The sequence below is a fragment of the Scatophagus argus genome, chromosome 6 (assembly GCF_020382885.2).
Source record: "Scatophagus argus isolate fScaArg1 chromosome 6, fScaArg1.pri, whole genome shotgun sequence".
In the NCBI taxonomy this organism is placed as follows: Eukaryota; Metazoa; Chordata; class Actinopteri; family Scatophagidae; genus Scatophagus; species Scatophagus argus.
The window spans coordinates 12,412,986-12,434,049 of record NC_058498.1 but is presented as its reverse complement, the minus strand read 5'-3'; the positions used below and the strand labels follow the sequence as shown (position 1 = coordinate 12,434,049).

General features: G+C 41.1%; 1 protein-coding gene across 6 annotated transcripts; it reads right to left on the bottom strand.

The window, feature by feature from the left end:
• Positions 1-1,453: 1,453 nt before the first annotated feature.
• Positions 1,454-20,070, bottom strand: ccdc50a (coiled-coil domain containing 50a). 6 transcript variants are annotated; one of them, XM_046391715.1, is made up of 12 exons: positions 19,748-20,070; positions 16,325-16,387; positions 13,832-13,961; positions 11,444-11,534; positions 10,601-10,721; positions 7,002-7,826; positions 6,174-6,325; positions 5,480-5,524; positions 4,968-5,129; positions 4,738-4,820; positions 4,525-4,634; positions 1,454-3,768 (listed from the first exon to the last, which is right to left on the bottom strand). In XM_046391715.1, exons 1-12 carry the CDS (start codon positions 19,800-19,802, stop codon positions 3,749-3,751), a joined length of 1,857 nt encoding a protein of 618 aa, XP_046247671.1. In that variant the 5' UTR covers positions 19,803-20,070; the 3' UTR covers positions 1,454-3,748. The 6 variants fall into 6 exon arrangements, with proteins under 6 accessions (XP_046247671.1, XP_046247668.1, XP_046247669.1 ...); XM_046391712.1 differs by having other exon boundaries at positions 6,954-7,826; positions 19,748-20,069; XM_046391713.1 differs by having other exon boundaries at positions 6,954-7,826; positions 10,619-10,721; positions 19,748-20,069.
• Between the last annotated feature and the right edge of the window lie 994 nt (positions 20,071-21,064).

Sequence of the window (21,064 nt, the reverse complement as noted above, 5' to 3'; positions counted from 1 at the left end):
GTAAAAAAATAACTCGTTGGTTCTCTTTGCAGGATTATTTTACAGATTTTATTTCTGTTACCCGCTCAGCTGGAAACTTTGCCTGGGAATTTGTGTGATCAAAAATTTCAGTCATTGTTTCTGGTCGTGTGTGTAATATGCACCCAAGGTCAAGAGGAGGTACCACAGTGGGGTTTTCAATGGAGACACTTAAAAGACTGGCTGCAACTTTCAGGCTGAGGTGCAGAGTTGAACTTTATTTCACCTCTAACAGCCTAAAACACTGTCGAACTCTGCTGTCTGGAAAACAAAGCCAAAAACTGCATCACTGTTGTAGATGTGGATGTACTGTCACTAGACTATCTGTTGGAAATGATAAGATGTCAGCCACGTTTGTGGGCTTCATGTCTAATCCTCTCAGTTTCAGCTGATGAGAATCTCAGCGGATGATTTTTAAAATTCACCAGACATTAAAGCCTTCATTCTCCCAACAACAGCAGCAGGCACTTGCATGGCTATGGAGGTATATCTTACTTTGGTTGTGACATATCCCACTGAGGCAGTGGTGTTACCACATGCAGATGAAGCATCAGTATGTCAGGTATGTCGGTGAACCAGCTCCACTTAGCAGTTCACAGATTATGGGTGTAACTCTGTACTTTTCTTGAGAGTGGTATGATTTATTAAATATGTTGACAATAAAAGACAGCCGCCACTGACAGTAAGCATTACACACAAGGAAATGGTTGTACAATGAGTACACCGAGCACATGACTGACAGTAAGAGACCAAGATAAAGATAAAATTAGCAATGGATCAAAGTATGTGTGTTGCACAAATCAGTTTGATTTCTGTGAATATGCAGGCGTGGTCATGTGTCTATTCCAACAAAAATAAAGATAAGCAACAAATGCTTGCATTGTGTATGGAGGTTTTTGTCAAACAGCTGGAGGTCTGCACATACTTCAGGTTTTCAGGTTCAGGTTTCTTCAAACTTTGTTCCGTTCATTTGGTACTTGGAGTTCACATGTGTGAATATTGTCTGACAGGTGAGTTACACATTTTTGGGAAATTCAGAAGAAATGTTACATGAAACTGGGTGTCAGCAAATTCTGCCACAATGTAAAATATGTCTTTTGTTACTTTTGCTATGCGAATTTTCCTCTGGGCCAAACATTTCAGCAGCAGGTCAGTAGCTACAGGGGGAGAGTTTGGAGCTGAAGACAACCCGTAAATTGTCTTTTTATTGGCTGCTGTGGGCAGTTCTTTTGTCTGTGGGAAACCTGAAACCTGTAGTGCAGGTAGAAAACGTTTCATCTTTGTGGTTAGGCGGCCTTCTAATGATAGAAAAGGTGGTAAAACCTAAAGAAACCCTAGGGTTATTTGAGGCCTGAAACTGTTTTCCTGACTGTTTCCGCCCTGATCGGCCTTATGCGTTTCATTTAACAAATGAGTCGTATTCCTAAACAGTGGAAATTGTTGATACAGTTTATTACCTTTCGTGATGCTATAGGTAAAAGCAACTTGTAATTTTACTTAAAAAAGTTCAGTTACAGCAAGTGCCAACACACATGTGCTGAATCATGATTGGTACATTGCATACAAGCCCTGGATCAAAGAAAAATAAAAAACAAAACACTTGATGTTCAATGTAGACAGCACTCGAATCCAAAGTCATGTCTGATGCACAACATCTAAATACACAAAGATGCATACTGACCAGATCATTTTTTATACATTTTCTTTCAATTCTCAACATGTCCACAAGATGGTGCTCTCACCAAAGAATAAATTACGAGTACCACCCTACTGGGTGTGGTAGCTCTGCTACATCCACAACCCTTAAGCTTTTCTCATTTTGAAATCCCTGATAAAATGACAAACATATGGCACAAATCTCATTCTGTCAACAGCAATTAGCACATCTTATAATTCAATAACACCTGCATGTTTGTCCTTAGCAATACAAAAATTTCACACTTGGGTGAAGAAAAGGGATCATTTTCTCCGAACGGTGGGGAATTATTTTTGGAGAGTGATTAATAATTTCAGTAACATTTATTACAACATAACGACCTGGAAAGCAGCTCTCAACATTCATTAAATAAATCACTCGGTGGCCATCACAAACATTTCAATAAACTCAAAAGCCCTAATGGTCCTTATCATCCTTATTCAATATGAACAAAAGTAATCCTGGAAGGGAAAAAACACTAATAGGTCCCTTTGAGCGATGATGCATATTTTACGTCCTGTGATTTCCCTCCATCCAGATGCATGTCCATTGTGGAGATATTTGCCTTTTGCTGCAGACAGGAAGTGCTATCTGCCTTTGAGTTTGAGACAAAGAGAAAACTGGAAGTAGAGGCAGGAAAGCTCAGGGGAATGGAAATTATAGGAACAATCTGAGGAAAGACCAACAAAATGTTGTATAAAAATAAAATATACAGCTCCCTTTCTGAACAAAGATGACTAGTGGAACACAAGATAAAAAGACTGGGGAGAAAAGCCTTGTATTTTGCACGATGGGGAACATGATTTGAAAGCACAAATTAAGAAAAAGGGATATTTACATTTAAATAAAACAAAGACATACTCAATCTCAATCTTTGTGCCATAAGCACAAGCATGAACACAGACAAGCAAATGTGCATGCATTTCATTTTGGTACTGGTTCTTTTATGGGCCAGTTTTGGTTTGTAAATGACAAGCCAATATGAAAGAGAAAGTGACGTATTGTACAGTAGTATATGAGTTGACACATTTTGTTCATTCATTAAAGAGAAAATTATTAGCTTTATGTGACTTTCTGACAATAAACAGTGAGCCGCATAATTTGATATAGAGCTGAAATGCATGTACACGGCTGTACACTTTCAGTAAGCATGCACGTAGAAACAGTGAGTCTAACACAGAACATTATCCATCTGTTTTCACTTTAAGGATGATGGTATTAGAAAGTGCCTCCCTCACAAGCAGAAAAAGACAGAGCCTACAGCTAATTAAATGTCCATGGATCATCACAAAGCTCCACCTCCTCCGCACTGGAACAAGGTGGTAAACATGTCAGAGCCAAAACTACCGGCGTCTTCATAAAGGCTTATCTTTTTTTTTTTGTTTGTTTTCTCGGAATACACCAGGCTACACAGACTGGGCCTGTGTAGCCTGGTTGGACAGCATGACAAGAGAACAGAACTGCGGCATGGGTGTACAAAGCAGCTGCCATGTTGGTATCTAAGACACTGTAGCAGCCATGTTGGAGCAGACAGGCACATCCCATGAGGAGTCATGAGGAAATCTGAGATTGCATGTTTATATCCAGCGGAGGCCTTGAGCCCTTGTGACGGCAGGGTCCACAGATGGGACGAACGTCGGCACATGATCACCACAGCAGGTGAGGAGGCGGTTCCTCGATTTCAACAGCTCAGGAATCAGGACACTTTATGTTACAAGGCTGATATTTTGGCTTGTCTTCATGTTGAGTCAGTTAAAGAAATAAATCATTTGAGATCACAATTTACAAATTAAAAAAAAAAAAATGATGATGATGATGAGTGGATTTCCGGCACTCAGACCCACTTCCTTAACTCTGGGCCCAAATTCAGAGGGTATTAAAAAACATCCCTTTTCCAACTCGTAAGACTGTCCCGAGGTTTTTGGTCAACAGAGTGCGAATGGTTGAAAACAAAAAGATAAATTATATATATATATATAAAAAAAAGGACGAAGGAGGACTGACAGCATGTCTGGACATGGTTCAGAGCCTGAGTCACCGCTTGTAATAGGCACCTGGAAAAGATGGACGAGACAGAGCGATCCATCAGCAGCTTGATAGACCACACTGCAGTTTACATTGTATTGTATTTGTTGTGTTTTTGCACAGCACTTTTCAGACAGATAGGACCGTTTATCCTTGAGTCTACATGGTTGTTTGTGCCAAATTTGAAGAAATTCCCTCAAGGTGTTCTTGAGATATTGTGTTTACGAGAATGGGATGTACAGACAACCTGAACACATACTGCCTCTGGCCACTGGTACAGAGGCATAAAAACCCAGAAAGTCCCGAGTGACTGGTGTTTATTCAAGGAAAATCTACCAAATACTGCGTGTTAAAACTGATATGAAAGGGTGTATTAACTAAATATAGGCTGATTATGTACGTATCTTAAGCAGTCATGAGGACATTAGTGTTGCAAAAATAAATCTGCTATTTTTATGAAACATAACTTGTTTCAAGCAAACATGCAAAAACAATTGTTTGTTGCATCCTAAGTACATCAAAAGAATGAGGATTTCCCTTTTAACACCAGACTCCTAAATAATGCCATTATCTGAAAGGCACAACTCACAAACCGAGATATTACTGTCAGTTATTGATACATTAAAATGAATGGTGTGTGAGCTGAGCAAATCTATTTGAAGATTTCTAGCTTTAGTAAATTCTTAATTACTAAACTTTCAGAAGTCAGGACAGTCATTCTGTCTGAATGCACACAGAGAAGAGTATTAAGTAAATACAGCCACGCTGTCACATGGACTTCATACCTTTGTAGGCAGCCTCAGGTCTGGTGGGAGCACGAGGGGGAACAGGGTGGTCCGAGTAGCCATAGCCAGAGTTCACATTCTCGTAGTCATGGGCACGAGGCTGAGGAGGCCTGATACAAAAACAGAGAGAAAAAAAAAATTTATGACATTTCTAATGTTTCTGCTTCTTGACTGACTGGAAATATCTGGAAACAGTCTCGCACAGTCGAGTACCTGGCAGGCTTGTTGTGGTTCTTCTGCCTCTGGTATTCATACTCATCTCGTGTTCTCGGCCGGACGACGTCCTCAGAATGTGGCTGGAAACCAACAACAATTATAGTTCCTACAATTATGGTTCTATTACCACAGTGGAAATACACTTTTTCTAAAATAAAGTCACAGACTGCAAAAACATTTCACTCCAAAGAACACATTTTAAAATGAGTATGGTTACAGAAAATTACCCTGTAGTCTCCTTCTTGCCGCCTCCTTTCCATTGCCATCTTCTCCATGGCCAACCTCTCTCTCTCCCGCTCCTTCTCTTTTTCCCGCTCTCTTTCATGCTCCCGCTCTCGAATCTTCCTGTACTCCCGTTTCTCTTGTTCCATCATCAGTCGGGCGATTTCCTGCAAAGGCGGGACATCACATTCACATTCCCACCTCTAAGCAATCCAAATCCACCATGATTCAGTGTGTGGGCGACACACTGATGGCGTTAATGTAAATACATATCTGTACACAGACACCAGATACTTAATATGTATCTAAAACAGCATTAAACAACCTTGATGTTACTTGTACAGTAGTAGATTACTTTTTACACAGTCTCGGGCCATAAGGATGGTTTAGAAGCGGCTTCATACACTCAGGGTTATATGACAATAAAAAGGATTCAATTGGCTGAGCTTAGGAAAAAAACGATATAAAAATGGGACAGACGCCATAAGAAAAGTTTCCAGACCTCATCCCCACTCACCTCATCTTGCGCCACTTGGGCCGTACGCACATGCATCTTACTTGCCTGAAACCAGAAAACAATGAAAAAGTCACCATTTCCCCCGAGTGGAACACATTGTTCCAACATTATATAACATAGGAAATGGCTGAGATTGAGGCCTTTCTGTATGTTAGTTTGATACTCAGGCTTCAAGTCACTTAAAACAGAGATGTTAAGAGTGGCTTTATGGGATCGTTTTCCAATGCGTCTGTCATACGAAATTAACTCCAGATACTGAAGCTGTGGTGACAGTACAGCTGCAATGCTGATGCTACAAGTTTTACTGTATATTGTTTTACTAAATCCTTTCATCTTATTATCATTAGTCCAACGGTGTGACTAACTGATATTGTACTTTTTACAATGAGCCTATTTTGGTATCTGACCTGACATTCAAACATCATCCAGAAGTTTGGTGTTAGCATTTGCTCTCTGTAACCTTCAGTGATACTAAGTTTAAGTGCTTAAGGTTGGGGTTTTGCTTAAAGTAGTTATGACCAAGTTTTAATGTCTGCATTTTTAACATGCACAACAGGAAATTCTGAGATACCTCAGCAGAAGTTAAGAGAGTTAAATAAAAGAAGATTGGTTTGATTTGATTTTAAACTAAATTGTTCACCTTTTATATTCACAAACAAACAAAATCTAACACATCTATTGTCTCCTTCCTCACTTTGATTTCCTCCTCTTGCAGTCTCCTGGCCACCTCCATGTCTTTCAGCTCCTGCTCACGGAGATCAAGCTTCGTCAACCCCTTGGTGGCCTCGCTCAGTCCATACTCAGTTTCTGCTACAACAGCTCCGCTCCCTCTGTGCACGATACGACCTGTGGCACATTATAGTGACAACAGATGAGGACTGCAACTGATGGCCACTTTCTTTATCAAATTCTCTTCATTTAAGAACCCAGGCTGACGTCCTCAAATTCCTTGATTTGTCTGATTGGTGTTTTTTTCCTTGATAAATGACCAAATTAATGATCAAATAATTTTCTTACTGATGAAGTCATTGACAAATTGTAGTTGAATCAAAGCCATAAGGCATCCTCAAAGGGCTGCAGTGCATCGGCAATGACTTAACACCATGTTTTGTTTAATGCCTTAGACACCAGCCCTGAAGCCCTTTGTGAATGCCAAAAATTTAACTCTGTTACACAAAATTCATGAAACTATTCTACAACAGAGAACACATTTCAGTGTCAGCACAGTGTATCCACTTCCTTGCTCAATGCAACAAGCAGGCGACAGACAATGCAAGAACGAGCGATCCCCACAGCAACAAATACAGCCATTTCAAACTATCGAGATCACATCAGTCATCAGAAAAAAATTTCTGTCTTCATTAGTGATTGCAATGTTAGATCAACCCACCACCTGAGATTGCCACAGCAAAAGAAGCAACACCACACCACACAAACGCCTCCGCAGAGCCCAGAGGGGGGCTCAGGGTGGTACCTGTCTCTTCGCGGGGGTGAGTTTGATAACGTTTCCTGCCTCTCTCACCCTGTTGGGTGTCCCACAACTCTCTGGGGTCCCCTCTCCAATCGTCGCTCCTGAGCTCATCAAACACCTCTTCAGGGCCGGAGTGGACCCGATGCCGGCCCATGGCCCTCCTCTCCCTCTCGCCATAATCCCTGTCCTCCTCCCAGGAGGCCCTGTCCTCCCTCAGATATTCCCTGCTGTGCCCTGGGTCCTCTTCGAGACCCCTCTCCCAGCTCCTGGTCCTCGTACGTTGTTTGTCTTTGTCTTTTTGTCTCTGCCTGTCTCTCTCTCTTTGTCTATCCCCACTCTGTACTCTATCTCTGGATCTTTCCCCATCTCTTCTGCCAGCTCTCACCCTCATGAGGTCCTGCTCTTTGTCTCTTCTTTGGTCTTTTCCGATACCCCTCTCCAACTCCAGGTCTCTGTCTCGGTCACGTTGCCTGTCCCTCTCTCTGCCCCCGGCCTTGTCTCTCTCTATGGGGCTCCGTGGTGGAGGTGGTCTGGCTGGTCTCTCCTTCCTTCTCACCACTCTCTCTGTGTCCTCCCCTGCTGGCCCTTCTGGGTATCTGTCCCCATGTTTGCCTCTGGAGGGCAGCAGGTGCTCTGGGTATGGATCTGCATGCCTGCTCCACCCTCCTTCTGCTGCTAAGTAGTGCTCAGGGTATCTGGACTGGCTGTGGGGGGCAGCAGGGTCCTGTCTTGGGTACCTGCTCCTTTTGGGCTCTGTTGAGCTATATTCTGGGGAGCAGTCACGATGAGAGCTCACTGGAGCGTATAAATCATATCGACTTGGGGATGCCGATTTGTGTCGGGTGTGTTTGTCCAGGTCAAGGGGTCTTCTTGCAGCTGAACAGGGCAGAGATGATGGAGTGAGGGTGGGACGTGGCCAGCATGGTGAGAATGATGAAGATGATGGTTGATGAGAACATGGAAACGTGAAAAATAACACAGACAGGCATTATATAATCTAAGATGGTTAGTAAGCACTCAGTTGTACAACACCTGTGACAAGGGTGATGGTCAAAAGTCAAAGGACATGCAGCAGATGCAAAGAGTGCACAGAGTGTTAGTTAGGGATGAGCATGTAGAACATCATCCTTATCTGTTCAGTCAACCATTTGAATCTCTATGGACACTTAGAGTGGGAGGGGCTTAAACCAGAAGCCACTCCCACTTGCAGTCCCATCTCAATTTCAGGCTTTAATCGAGTAAACACAGGTTAAGTCTCAGTCAACCCTAGTGTTAGCTGCACTCAAAATGAGTTGATGTTATTACCGTGGGAAAAATCAAAATAAGGTTAGGACAGTGGCTGGAATAAATAAATAAAATGTAATATCAATGCAGAACAGCCCTAAGAATAGAAAAGCTCCCAAACTTCAGACTTTTGATGGTGACATAGTGACCAAAGAGTATGTGCTGTCAATACTGTATAATAAACAGTACAAATTAAAAAGGGGATTAAATGAATGTGAGAATGAGAACAACATGTTCTTCTCAAAGAAAGCCGTCCTGCTGGGAGTTGGCCTCTGACTGCCAAAGTTTGAATGAAAACAAATGAGTTGAAAAGTACATAGAGGAAGCACACAGCAGAGACCAGAGGTCTGCATACTGAGAGTCAGCTCAATGGAATTCAGTTATCTAACCGGCAGCTTAAAATCTAATTGACAGCTCTTTGTGAACGTCTGGGAAAAAAAAAAGGAGGCAGGTAGAAAGAATGGTACCTGCTCAGACTGGGCTAATTTGAGTATTTGCTCTCTTCCGCACCATTTTACTTTCTTTCATGCTTTACGCAATTAATTATTAATTAATAGAGATTAATTTAATAATTAATTAAGACAAACACAGCCAGAAGCACCTCATTTCCTGTGAGGAAAGGCTAATTACAAGACCTGATGAAAAGAAACATGATTTCACAAAAGTGTTTATGTGCACATATGCAAAAGAAGCCTGTAAAAAAAATGTGACATGAAGATTAAAAAGGGAAGAAGAATGCTATGAAGAATATCCACAAGATGGTGAGAAATTTTTGCAGTCTCAAAGCTAAACACATCTGTGCACAGTGACAGTCTTCTACCCTGCATAAAATGTATCTGGCTACTCACTGGGATGTCAGTCCCTTACAACATTAACTGCAGGGTAAACAAAAGTGCTCTATCTTTGTTCTGCTGTGTGTACATTCACACTGCCACAGTTACACACACATACTGACAACAGGGACATGACAGGTGAGTGGTTACGAAACTCGCAAGACAGTATTGCAAACAAAGTGAGCCTTATAGTGGCTCAAATATTTTAGCATAAAGAGAGCAGTCAACAAGGACCGCACCTCACGCCGACCACCTGTAATGTGTCACATCTTAAGAGAGAGTTAATGCACTGCTGTAGATGGTGATCCTTACAGAGACAACAGGACAGGTAGACAGACAGCTGGAGACACTCACTCTTAAGTGTTTATGTCAACAAAGTGTAGGCACTAAACCCTGCCTCTATAGCAACAACCCTCTGTTCACAACTGAGCCTCTGTCCTATTTTGCGGCCCATGTTTAAGTTACGCACACATCCAGATAAAATAAAGGAGTGACCACAATATCCCTGTGGTTCAACAGAACAGTGCCCTGACGGTGAAAGTAAATATGGATTACTGCACTGCAGAGAATGGAAAGATAAGATGAAAGAAAGAAAGCTGCAAACATAAAAATAAAAGGCAGAGTGATTATTTTTGTGTTATACAGTTAACTAACCCCCCCCCCCCCCCCCCCCGAGAGGGGAAACTGAGAGTCAATCTGCATGGTTAGATTCAGCAGGCTGAGGAAGCTGTGCAATTAAAGAGCTGAGCTGGAGAAGGAACTCTAAATAAAAATGTGTGAAATGTACTTCCCCCTTATAGTTAAAGTCACACCTCAAAAACTATAACTGCATCGGAGCCACATCACTGAAAGACAGCCGGTACATTTCGGAAGATGCAACACTTCTCAAGTTGACAAACCGATACTGTTAAACCCGCAATTCTCATTCTCATCTGCACAAGTTACTTGACACGGGGCAAGAATTTACAAACATACAAACAGGTCACAGAAGGATGAGCCTCTGTTTCTTTGTCAGTAAAAACCGAATAGACCTCCAGTGGGATGAATCATACATGAAAAGACAGATTCCAATACGTCACACTGGTAATGCTCACCAAGCATAACAAATACAGATTTGTGGACAAAGATGGTTTACGTGGGCATGTGGTGTCAGCTGATAAATCTGATTACTTTTCATCAACTGGAGATTCGCGTAACATCTGAGTTAAACCCCGATATCAAAGCACATTTAAGATGTATATTGAAACTGGAGCAGTGCTAAACCCATTTACAGTGGTGTTTGTTCTTGAATGGAAGTGAAATTAGATGTTGTGTCTCTGTAGGAACATGTAAGCCTCGCTTCAAGGTTAATTAAGAGCTTATGAACGCATTCCAAAATCTTTGACTCACATCAGCAGCCATCTCCAATGCTGTGCGGTGTCAAATGCACACCCTCACACATCCAGAGATGGGAAAAAAAATAAAATCCCAGTCTACAGAAGAAGCAGCATATCTGTGTCATGTTTACACACACACACACACATTAACACGAACCAGTGGTGCTCTGCCCACCTCCGCGATCCTCAAAGTACTCCTCCTCAAAGTTTGCTTCAAGCTGCTTCTGTCTCCTCCTTTCCTCTTTCATCTCCTTCTCCTGCAGCTTACGAGCTATGGCCTACGAACAAAGAAAGCTTCATTAAACACATTGTTCCACGTTATTATGAACAAGTCTCAAGTTTAGGGCCGCTCTGAAACAAATATGTCACTTTGATTTGAGATGCAGTTTTTTTTCTTCTGCCAGTCAGCAGAAAACATGCAAACATATTAGATTATAGTGGTGAGATACATCTTTCCCTCATGTTTTAAGTTAAGTGTGTGGTGCTCTCATTCAGGCCAATTACTGCATACCATCACACAACTCCGGAGCAAAGAGACCAGTGACTCCCTCAAGTTAAGAGGCAAGAAATAATGGCAAATGGGATATTTTGAAAGATTTACTGGCAATTTACCATTTAGGGCGATTTGTGTAAACACTGGGTAGCTGGTAGATGGACCAAAACTGATCCAGGAAAACGCTAATCACCTGAAATTATTATCAGCAATATCATGGGAAAAACTTTTACAAAAACACCCTGATACTGTGCCATCAGAATATATTTGAATCTCTACTCCTGTAGAGCATAAACAATGTGATCATGATCGAGAGAAAAATACAGGTTAGGTCATTACGGCAGTTACTCCATTATTACAATGAGGAGGCACAAAAAAGGTGGTGATTCAAGTGGAATGACCCACCCATTACAATACATCAATACCAGAAGTCAAATCAGTGATGGGCGGATGTAACTAGCATTGTGCTTGAATAGGCAGAAATGTGTGAGTGTGTGTGTTTCTTACTGCATCCTTCTCTTCTTGCTGTCGCTGTTGCTCAGCCTGTCGAACCAGCTGATCCTGAATCTCCTGGGCGATCTCATTATCTTGGCGCTCACTGAGGTCCCCGTCGGTTGATGTGTGTTTGTGTGTATATGGGGAGGGGTTTGGAGAACATTAAACATGAATGAGGGATAGGAAACATACATGAAATATACTGTACAACTAAGGAGGAGTATGATGATACAGTCTCCATCCAGAATGGATTAACATAGCAGACTTAAGTCTTTCAAGGAAAATGAAGCAGACAGACTTTCACAGAAAAGTCAACGCCCCAATACTGCCAAACTTCCCAATTATAAATCATGAAAATGTTACAAATAAACAAACCAAGAGCTGCGCAACAGTTGGTATAATCATATTGTCACCAGAGAAACACAATCAGCAGTGAAGTCCTAATTTAACACTTCAAGCAGGAGCACGAATATCTTGCCTGTTGTGATGTTGATCTCAACAGCTTGCTTTGGCTCACCCACATCTTTAAACGACGTGATTTTGACAACAACACCATCTGCCTGGAGGGCTGTTATGCAAAGATTATTTCTCTGTTTGTGTGTAGACAAACATGAGTGTCACACTTTACTTAAAAAGGCACATCAGCAGCTTAACTACACTGCGCTGCACCTGTAATTGACCTGAGCATCTGACAGCTCAGGCAGACTTAAGTTGACAAATAAAACAGACTGTAGCACCCTCACCCATATGTACTAAGAAACAAGTGGTGCATTCTCCTGGATGTGTATGTGTGTATGTTTAATTAGATATCTGAGAGTGGGTGTATGTGCAGTGACTTCGGCAAGGTCAGGGTGGATGGCAGCGTGAGCTCCCAGCATGAGAAGAGGCAATGGTCTGCCTGCATAGATGGTGGAGCATCTGGTCTCTCCCTGGGGGTACGATCTTACTACTGGAGTTTTCTATGACTGTGTGGGTTTGAAACAGTGATCTCACTAAGCTGTGAGTGAGCAATTTTACTTGAAGAAAAACTGCAGAGGGAAGAGGGGTGGGCTTCTGTTGCAGCTCCTGGTATGAAGCGAAGCAGAGTCAACAGAACAGCTATGTTTGGGAGCCTTCACTGTAAGCTGCATAGCTTTTGATATGCAGCTGCAGTCAACCCAAACTCCTTAAAAAATATAATTATGCATCAAACTATGGAGATACCACAAACAGACCACAAGAACTGTGAAGGGTCTGTTTGTGTTTTCACCTACATGTCTATGATGCCAGTAGCAGCTGCAGATAGTGAAGATGACATATCAAACTGTTGAGAAGGTTCATATTCTGGTCTTTTTCAAAAAAGGTGGATGAATTTAAATCTTGCCTTTACTAGCACAAACCTTCTCCACACTGCAAAAGCTGCTCTGTATCACAAACTGAGCGCATAAATATAAAATCAATTAGATATTACACTGACTGTAGGACTAAGCAATCCTCCCCCCTTCGGGAATCAAAAAAACATGTTTTACTACTTAGTCAAGAAAGCCAAACCTTCACATTCATTGCTCTCTAGCATGAACTGAATGAAGAATCGTTTACAAGCTTATTTCTGGTTATGAAAACAAGGCCTGACCTACTAATTCACAACATTAAAAGCTACACTGAACGATAAATTAGATCAGTTGTCTGTGGGTTGACTGCTGGATCACCTCACTGGTGAAGGACAAATCTTAGGTATAAGGTAATTACACTAATCTAAAACAGATGCTATCGACACACGTTAGTGCAAGCTATTCTGTTGACTCGTTGAGGTGTTCAGGGGCCAGTGGGTATGGAGCTTCTTCCTCATCTTTATTCAAGCGAGGTCTTTCAATCCGAGAGGATGACTCATTTATTTCATGTTCAGACTTTGTAATGCTTTCCCTCAAAACCCTGCCCTCGCACTCAAATAGCCCCTGCTTGCACTTAGATTTGCTCTGCTTCTGCTCAGGCATTTCACTCAGATATCTTGCTGCTTACACAGATTTCCTGCACTCCAGCTTCGCCCTTCTCCTCTCACTCACGCTACTGTTGTGTTCTTGTGAAATGTCTTGTGAAATGTCTATTCTCAACTTCTACTCTCAGATTCTCTGCATAGTAACCTGGTAAATGTTCCCCAACTAGTAGAATGCTAGTTTGACTGATCCAATAGACTCCTGAGTCATGAAGGTGATGTTGTGTTCTAGAATAGCAACAGGAGGGTGCTATAGCTATTATAGTACAGTACAGGTTACGTTCTATATTCCCTTTATTCCTAAAATGGTAAAGAAATCAAGGGAAGTAGACATAAAAAAGCACTGGGGGTGATGTTGTTCTGATAGACACGTGTATAAAACATGTAAAGTGCGTGTGTGTGACTGCTTGTGTGGAAGAGATACCTACAGATCAACATGCCGTTTCTGGTTCTGGACCTTGGCCCAGTGATCCTCCTCCTCCTGCAGCTTCTTGGCCACCTGCAGGTCCTTCTGCACCAGACGGCTCTTATTGACATTGGATGCCAAGTGGCTCTCAACTGTAGACACAAACAGATAAGCACTTAAAGACGTGGAGTAGGTCAGTCAGCAATGAAGCCAGAGGACTGGGAAGTTTATTTACAGATCCATACTTTGTTGATGTTTTCCTCTCTGAGAAGCAGTGGTATTGTTTGTGCACAGAACATGATTAACGTTGAGAACACTTCGTGTCTGTGTTCTGGTCATAAACAGAGAGTGCTCTTAGTCACTGAGAAATTAATGTTCGCAGCTGAGGTGGCGTTCCAAGGTTGCGTGACGGCACATTGTGGGCCATAACAGATGACAGAGCTTGCTTGCTGACGCACTCGCCGTCACTTTGTGAGCAGGGAGAGCATCACTCACTCCCTCAGCTCTCTTTCAATGGGCTATTGATCTGTTCCCAGCTTTCGTGTGAAAAGAACCAAATTACGTTTGGCAATTTACCTGTGACAGGCTCCATAAAGTTTCTGTTTTCTGACAGGAAACTGAGAGTCACAGCTGTGGTAACTTGATAAAAAGTCAAGGGGTTGACATTGATTTTTTTTTTTTTTTTTTAGATGGCATTGATCAATTATTGAAGTTTATGACACCGTACAAAAAAATATGTGGAGGCACAACTGATGTCACAGCCCAAGATACGGCTATCATTTATCCACTACCACATTTTTCAATGATTCATCTTTCAACAGGTTGAAAAAAAAAAACACAACAACAAAAAAAAAATGAGTGGACATTGTGATGTTCATTCACTGAACAAACTCAGCCTTGAAGAGGTCTCACGTCATTCAGAAAAAGTGCAGTTAGGAAGAGACAGCTGGACAATCTGGACCTCAGACATATCAGTGTGACAGAGACAGAGAAATCACATTGCAGAAACAAAGACAACAAGCGCTGACACAGTCAAAAATAAAATAAATGTTTTCCATGCAGCAATTGGAAGCTTCACTGTTCTGCATGCTCAACAGTTTGAATGGAAATAAAAGCCAGCTGTAACTCAACATTAACTTCAAGTGAATGTGATAAAAAGCCTTTTTTTTTTTGGTTTGGCCATCTGTTGATGGGATCCAGGGAAAAATGGGAAGCTGTCAGGAGGCTGTGTCAGCCAGCATTCGCCCCACTGACCTCCAGGGTCAAAGGTGAAACAAACATTTTACCAGCTCAAATAAGATCAGTAAGTGATGCAACAAATGGAGCAAATGGAAATGAGCTTTAGTTATGGATCACTAAGGCTTTGAAAAAGGTTGACGACAACACAAGGACAGGCCTGCCAAAAACAAATTAATCACAAATCACCTTCAGTTCAGGTTTGGCTGGGAGACATCTGGCCTTTCTTGTTAAAGATAGCACCCTTTGACGGTGCCACAAAAACAAAAAAACAAACTACTGTGCAGAGGTAAAACAGGCTATGTTTCTTCATTTGTAAACTGAGCCGTCTTTTAAAAACAAACGTTCACCAAAGATATTTGAACTGCAACCCACTGATTTCCTGCATTCCTCTAAAAGCAGTCGCCTCTTTCTGTTGGTTCCTGTCATTTCTTTATGAATGAGTGCAGGTGGAGGACATGACGAGATGTGGTGGCCACTGACCATAAGTCATTTGTGTCTGATGAAAGGAAGGCCTTGTTATGTCTGGGTCTGTGTTTGTCAGCATCCCTTGGCAGAAAATGTCCTTCCAACCAAATTCAGCAGGAGGGGCCAGTCCTTCCTGAGAGCATTTCTACTTAAAATCATGAGATCATGTCATTTCAACAAATCATCTGTATGCACTTAATGCAAAAAAATGTAAAAAAAAAAAAAAAAAATATCAGATCAACAATAAGGGCTTCTCTGTGCTGCAGCTGCAGAACACACAAATTCAGTGCGATCCAGCCAAATCACACACTTCAGTCCAATGGAGTCTCCAGCAGCCCTGCCCTTATACAGTGTTGTTGTGGCATCCTGCATCATTCACACGGTGAACAGCGTGGCCGAAGCAGGGTTTAAGTAGGCTTAATCAGAATGCAGCCACTGACGCTGCAGTTTACCCTGTCGGCCTTGTGCAAAACAAGAATGAAGTGACCTACTACAGGAATGCAGCAGAGCAACTTGGCAACAACAACAAAAAAAAAAACGGTCCACAGTGACGAAATCTAGAAAGCATTCCAACGATAAATGACTTGAGTGTTTAAGCAGACTGTCTGGGAAAAGTGAATGGTACTATTTATTTGAACAGGACTCAAAGACAGCCAAGCTTTTCTCTTGGCCAAATCAGAATTGTGATAGTAGAAAAGCAGGACATTTCCCCCCCTTTAAAAAAAAAACAAGTAGGAGTTATCTCTCAAGGTGAAGATATGTGGGTTGGATGGAAAAAATAAATAATAATAATAAAAAAAAAACCACTTACTTTCTTGTTCCTGGAGGTTGTAAGCCAGGCTGTGGTCCTCCAGCACAGCAAAGTCTCGGCACACTGGAAAAAAAAAAAGAAAACAAAAAAAGTACTGAAATTAAAGAATACAGCCTTCTATTAGAAAGAACTTTTTACACTTTCAACTACTGTATCCATGTTGAATGAAACTCCAGTTTTACTTGAAGCAAATGAGAGGTTAGATCTCAATCTGAATTTCATGGTTTCAGATGTTTAACATCCGGCCCATCTGCCTCCACGCACCAATAAATAGAAAAATGTTTTAGAAACTGAACCACAATCTAGGACAGTTGGCCAAGTTTGATTGGTTAACTAGAAAGCACAAGCAGGGGATCGAGTGTGTCATCAATGCAACTTAGAGATTTAACTGATGATTTCAACGTATTTAAGCATGACTACTTTTCTCAGTCTACAATGCTTAGTGAGCTGGATGACAGCTGGGCGAGATACCAGAGCTGTTAAGCACTTGGGGCCAACTTATTAACATGATACAAGACCTTTAAAAAACTGTCCTTCCGTATTTTTTTTTTATCTCAGCCTTATTAAGGGTTGGACCACCTGGCATGTGGTTTGGTTATTTTCTGACTGCAGAGATGTGAAGTGAAATTGAGAATGAGGAAGTGTAATTCACCCTCAGCCTGAAGAAATTATGTTAGGGCAGCTTTTGAGCTTTTTGTTTTTTTTTTCTAAAGTTATTTAGAGGTGGAACAGGCCTTAAGAAGTGAGAAGTGAGTTTATTATTGACAAGCTTCCGTTTTAAGCCTTGACAACAAAATGTGATGAGCTGATAGTTACAGCGCACATGTGAAAGTAATCAATGTATAAGTAAAGAAATCATTTAGACAACTTAAAAAAAAGAATGTATGTCGATCAGCAATGATGGATTGATGTAGTTAAAACGCATTATCCAGCCACAAATTATCTTGTCACCACTTTAAATTCACTGAGGAGATTTTGACGGCATTTATTCAGTCTTTTCTCTTTTCAGCTCTAAGTTTGATGACTAAGACTGCACGTTTGGCTTAAATAATAGAAGACGATCATCATTTTTTTTTTTTTTAGAGAGTATTTTTAAACGGAAAAATCAATACTGCTCGTTTACCATCTCAGACGTACATCTTCACAACAAATCCAAACCACAGCAAACTTTCCATTTACGGTTTCAAGATTAGAGATACTGCCAAAATGCTGTGAACTTTCATTCTGGAAACAATTCTGCAAACTGCTGTAGGAGGGTAGTTTTACCGTTGCCACACATCCATCTGAACTGTTCTGAAATGAGGCAAATAGTTTTCCTTCCATTTTTTTTAGGAACCCCCACTCTTCAAACGCTGACACTTTCAGGACACACTCAAAGCTAAGGCAACACTTTATAACGGAGCATGTGTGTTGTGTGTCTGTTCTGCTGCATAGTGACCAGTCGCAGAAAAATATTCTTCTGCTGTAGAAAAAAAACTTGTGCACACATCAATGCATCAAATATAGAAGAATAAAAGTTAAGTCACGATCTCATCTAGAAAGAAGCCATTTTTAGTAAAGGCCAAACTAAAGAATAATTCAACCTACACAGTATTTCTTTCACCTACTCTTGTTATGGGTTGAGAATTACTCATATCATACATCATATATATTTAGCCCTTTTTATTTTTGACCCTGATCTTGTATGTTAAGCTCTCCTCCTCCCAGCCTTCATTACGGAAGCCAAGCCAAACTCGATGACCTCACACCGCCGGGCTCACGGCCCATCATCCGCTCTCACAAAGATTACCACATCCACATAAAAAAAACTTAACAACAAGCAACAGTCTATGACTATGTTTATCATGCATTAAAGTTAGCTCTGAGAAAACAAATGATTTGCCAATATTACAGATAAGCACAAAAACGCCTGGGACTTAAACAAAACTGATGATCGAGCCAGACTGTCTGGTTGTATTAGAAGGAGGGTGACTGGATGACTGGTCGGGTTTGAACAGATGCTGTGAAGAGGAGGGTGAGACCTCCTCAAAGTCCCCCGCACTGCCATGAAGCAATATGGGATTTGATTAACACAGACCATTTTTCAACCATATGCTTAATCTTCTTAGCCAAGAAACATGAGATTAACTCTTGCTGGTATAGCAGTACACACTGGTCGTTTTAACTATTCTAACAATTTATATTTGTGCTGCAGTTCCTTAAAAGGTTTCTAACAGTTTACATTTAGCAAAGTGCAGTATCAAACCGGGTAGTTTTCCTGACAACACCAAGCAACAAATGACATAATAATTACAACGGCAAAAGTTCTCACACAATCATTTGATCATTTTGAGCTTAACACCATGGTGATGAAGGCTGTGCTTCATGTGCAGTGGAAAATACCAACTCAGCTCATCTGTGAGTTAAAGCACAGTGAAACTAGACAGCTCATTATTTACCCATTTTTTCCCAACACATGAGAGATGAAGTTAAAACTTTTCCAGCATTTCTCTCAGTGTTTTCCTCTGCAGGCAAGCCAAGTAGTGGGAATGCACGTTCCCTCTCTCTGACCAGAATAACAAGCATCCTGCTGAGCAGCTGCTTCACACGAACAGGACGGGGTCCTTTCCACCAGCACAGCATCCCATCCAAAACCTGTTTCAGTGTAAAAGTCTCACTCTTCACCTGCTTTTCACCTTGACATCAGCAATACTAACAGACAAAGCTAAAGGTGTGTATAAAAGTCATATGGAAAGGATTTGGTGTTGGCTCTTTTTTTAAAAAAGTTCTTTCTTCATGGTCACAAAACATTTAAGAATGTTATTACAAAGTATAACCAGATATATCAGCTATGAAATTCAAAAGGAAGAGGCCAGTGGACACTTTATGTTCACTGTCTATGTTGCTTTCATCACAAAAACAAATGCATTTCGCCCTCAAAGCTCTATCTTACAGCAGGTAAACACGTTTAAGTGGTCAATTCTAAGGCTTACAAGTTATTTGACTCTGTTGTTAGCCACAGTTGGTGTACTGCCAGATTGTGTACATCCATTACAGTATTTACCCCGTTGTCCAATAAGCATTTCGCCATAAACCAGACACCAACGAATGTGAAAGGGGGCACAATGTGCCAACATCTATTCTCTCGGATAAAAAAAAAGGTTTCCCCTTCTAACCTTGAATGGAAACTTGTTTGGACAGGGATACAAAATCTGGCACGACGAGTCAGAAGAGTAATGAGTGCTGGCTACCTGACTTCAGAACCTGCTAGCATCCACTAGCAAGCTATGCTAACAACCATAATAACAGTGTGTGAAACCAATGAGAAACACCTGTGTTCAGGTGATTGACAACAGCCTCGCTAGAGCCATCTAGCTGGAAACGTGTGCTGCTAAACAGCTAGCTTGCTTCATATATAGCCGGTAAATATCTTATAGACGTTACCCTCTTTCACTCCAGGTAGGTTATTCTTGTCGATGCTAACGTTACATTCAGCCATGTTGTCACCGATAATAAGTCAAAAAAACCCGTTGACGTTGAATTACACTTCAGCGTTTCTTCCGAAGGTTACCCGCAGGCTGATTGATCGCCTTTACTCGTAAACCCGATTGATGGTTCAGGTGCTGGGCACGGCCCTTTTCATTAGTTTCGGTAGCTTCCCTCCCTCGATACGTCGCTGCTGTAATTGCTTGGCAGCTACTCTGCTGAAGCTAGTGTGTCGGGATTTCCACGACCGTCCCTCCCTCCCGATCCTTCCTACAACTCGCCAAGCAAGAATACATTAACACATATGTTCCTCTTACAAATTTCAAAATAAAAGACCTGGAAATTTCGCTGACATTAAAAAATTTCAAAAAATCATGGCAAAAGAAATGACAGAATAAAAAGTAAAAAAAAAAAAAAGAAAGAAAAAATTGTAGTCATTACTTGCTGAGAATTTCAATGAAAATAAAAAAATGCAGGACGGTGTGGGTGCGGTTTAATTTGATGTGATTGACTGTGAATGAATAATCCATGCGTGTGTGATGTTATCATGAATAAAGAAAATAGTTTATTCGTGTCAGAGCTTATTGAGGAAATCTTCATTCAAAATTGTCCAATTAATCATTTCATAATGTTACACCCTACATTTCAAATGTTCATATTGTATACAAGTCACATGAAAACGCTCATATAATGTGAAATAAGTGCACATTGGCTTTTGACTTTATTTTTTTTACTGAATGTTATTAGTTGACATTTAGCTGGGTGTTGACAGGAAAATGCAAATAGGGGTGTTTGTTTAAAACAAGAGTTGATAAAAGACAAAATTATCTCAAGATTAATTGCTTTTACAGTATTCATATCATCCAAAATAACAAAAGGTACAATAATAATTCACAATAACTGCAGCTATAACATTTATTACACTCACGGAAAATTCTAAGGATAGTCACAAAAAGATTACAGAAATCTATCGCCTGCCGTGAGCTTAACTTTCGATTTAAGTTTGAAGACTACATTATCATACTTCCGGTGTTACTCTGTCTTCCTTTGATCGACTTGGCGCACCACCTTCAAGGTTTAGTGACTGTTGACATCTGCAGCTGCAGCTGTAAGGAGGCTTCAGCACGAAGCTAAAGGGAACACACCTCCTTGAGCCAAAACTATGGTCCACATGAATAATAACGCCTCGAGGCTGTCTGATATGCGGGCTCACATTTCTAAACAGACAAAGTAGACTGAATACACACTTGCTTGTCTGAATGAAGATGACATGCA